The sequence below is a fragment of the Atta colombica genome, unplaced genomic scaffold, assembly GCF_001594045.1.
Source record: "Atta colombica isolate Treedump-2 unplaced genomic scaffold, Acol1.0 scaffold175, whole genome shotgun sequence".
NCBI classification, from domain to species: domain Eukaryota; kingdom Metazoa; phylum Arthropoda; class Insecta; order Hymenoptera; family Formicidae; genus Atta; species Atta colombica.
In genome coordinates this window covers 762,066-764,679 of record NW_017259266.1, presented here as the reverse complement: position 1 = coordinate 764,679, position 2,614 = coordinate 762,066, and the positions used below count along the sequence as shown (strand labels likewise).

General features: G+C 24.9%; 1 protein-coding gene across 1 annotated transcript in view; it reads right to left on the bottom strand.

Annotated features, from left to right (window-relative positions):
* Positions 1-1,613: 1,613 nt before the first annotated feature.
* LOC108686333 (elongation of very long chain fatty acids protein AAEL008004-like) overlaps positions 1,614-2,614 on the bottom strand; it is a 6,750-nt gene continuing 5,749 nt past the window's right edge. The window contains exon 5 of the mRNA XM_018191595.1: positions 1,614-1,957. Within this exon, the coding sequence (XP_018047084.1) occupies positions 1,620-1,957 (338 nt within the window). The 3' untranslated portion in view covers positions 1,614-1,619. The remainder of the gene's footprint in view (positions 1,958-2,614) is intronic.

The window sequence follows — 2,614 nt, the reverse complement described above, 5'->3', positions numbered from 1 at the left end:
TCAAATAAGCGCAAAAATTATTTATTGGACGCAATTTTGCTATAGGAAAAAATTGTTTGTTTTAGTAGAAAGTATTATGTTTTGTACTTTGAATTCATGAATCACCTAGTATATATTTTTATAAATGAGACTCTTATTTATATAAATAAATTAGCACATTATAAATAAATAAGAAACGCTTAAACTTTTATTTTTACAATGTGTTCAAAACTACTCCAAGATAATTTAAAATTCCCTCCTCCCCCCCCCCCAGAGAGTTTTGGAGAGGGAACATAAAGAGTAGTTTTTAAAATAAAATATATATGTCATTATGATATTTGTTTCAATGTTTATTGTACATCAATATCTATAGTAATTATTAGCACAACAGAAATACAAATAATTTCATTATATAGTAATTTATGAGACCAAGAAGAAAAAGTGTTCAAAGCTATCCCCTTCTCCCCTACTTTAAATTCTAAAAGTTGCATGTTGCATCAACATATTAATCAGTATGTCAGGTTGAATGTACTTTTCAAATGTAGTACTTTTTTTTAGTAAGTATTAAATTTATAAAATTAGTCGATTGATTACATTTGTAAAATTGATCAATTGATTACGTTTTATAAATGTAATACCTACTTATAAATGTAATGTCTTCTTTAGTAGGCATTATATTTATAAAATAGCCGACATATTGATCAATATATTGATGCAACAGGCGGTACACTTGTTTAACCATAGAAAACAGACCTCATGTACATACAAGACTATTAGTAAACAGTTGTTTGTTTCATTGCTACGAATAAAAATTGCGTCTGTGCACTCAATGACTAAAATTGTAATTTGCGTATTTAAAAAAAATATTAAAAAAAATTTTGTTTATTCTTTATTGTATTTTACATGCTTTTAATTTTTAATAGTTATAGAAATTTTACTTTAAAATGGATTTGTCGATATTGTTTAAATCATTTTTAAACTTCTTTTAACTTTATTTTACACATGTTTGTAAAATTCAAAGATGTGTCATTTTCTTTTTTCACTTTTACATTGATTATAATATAAATAAATATTTTTACAATTAATGTATTATAAGAGTTAATTTATTATTATTTTTTAAAGGATTTTTTTTTACTTAATAAATAATTATTAACATATAATATATTAAATATACTAAAATAGCTTTCTATGCAAATTTAATTTACAAATTTCTCCAAATTTTGTCAGAGAATAATTTAATTTTTTTAAATAAACGGAAGCATATTCAGCATTCAAAACTGTGAGAAATAATTATCTTCATATTTTTACATTTTTTGTCAAATTGTGTAGTAGATTTATCAAAATGGAGATTTAATAGATATATATTGTCAAATATTCAATATATAAAATCACATTTTATATGAAATTTTATATGAAATTATAAATCTTCAGGTTCCAAGTAATTAATAGATTTATTTATTTCGTTTTAAGTTGTTGAAGACTTTAAACAGCCTGAAACGAAATAAATAAATCTATTAATTGCTTGGAATCTGAAGATCTCGCAAACAAACTTTTTATTTAATTTTGAGATTTATTTAAATGTGAAATATAAAATAAAATCAGAAAAGATTAGATATTAGATAAGATGTTGTGTTTCGAATTTATTGTTCTTTCAGTTTTCCATTCGAAAATTCAGTGGAGATGCTGTCTATTTCCATCTTTGTTTCGATTGTCGGTTTTTTCTTCATATATGTTTTATAATAAAAATCTCCAAATAACATAATCATAAATAAATTCTGCGGTACCATCACATATATTGGCCATAGTGGAAAACCGCAATTTTCCACCCAGGTTAATTGTAAATAGTGTAAAGTGATCACGAAAAATTGGACCAGCTGCAATTGAGTGATGTGCTTTTTCCATAAACTTGTGTTTATCTTCATGGACGCTAACAGATAGTGCGTATACATTATTATGTGAACAAATGTATTAAAAAAACCTGAAACATATTATTAGTAATTAATTCATCAAAATAAGAATGCTTTTGTCGATGGATGAAACTTATTAGTCAATCATACGGCGCGCCTGTACTCATTTGTTTTCAAAATATATTCATAATTTTAAAAATCGCCTGGATACATAAATGACTCTTTACATGTTGAGAGGAGAATAAATTTTTCTTTTAATATAAAAATTACAGTCGATATACGCACAAATGTGAAAGAATAACACAAAGAGAAGAAGTTATATTTATTAGAAAATAATAGGAGTTATGTTATCTTTTTTATTTAGAATAGTTAAGGAAGTTACATGAATTTTTAAATATTTTTTGAATTAGTTAATTCATAAAAAAAACATTCCGGACATTAATGACTTGTTCATACTAAATAGATCTGTATTATAAAAACGTTTTTACACGTGTGAGTTAATTATATTGCAAAATGTAATATTCTAAATTTATGTAGCGCGCTTACAGCAACCGATCGATTTTTATCGACATTTGATTAGCGCGATCACGCCTTCCTGATGCGATCGATATAGAGGGAACAGATATATCAATATAATATGACGAAGTATAGAGAGAAAGTAAACGTGATCTGCTGGTTTTAATATATCTTGCCCGTATTTATCCTATAATTATGTATTTATGTATTTA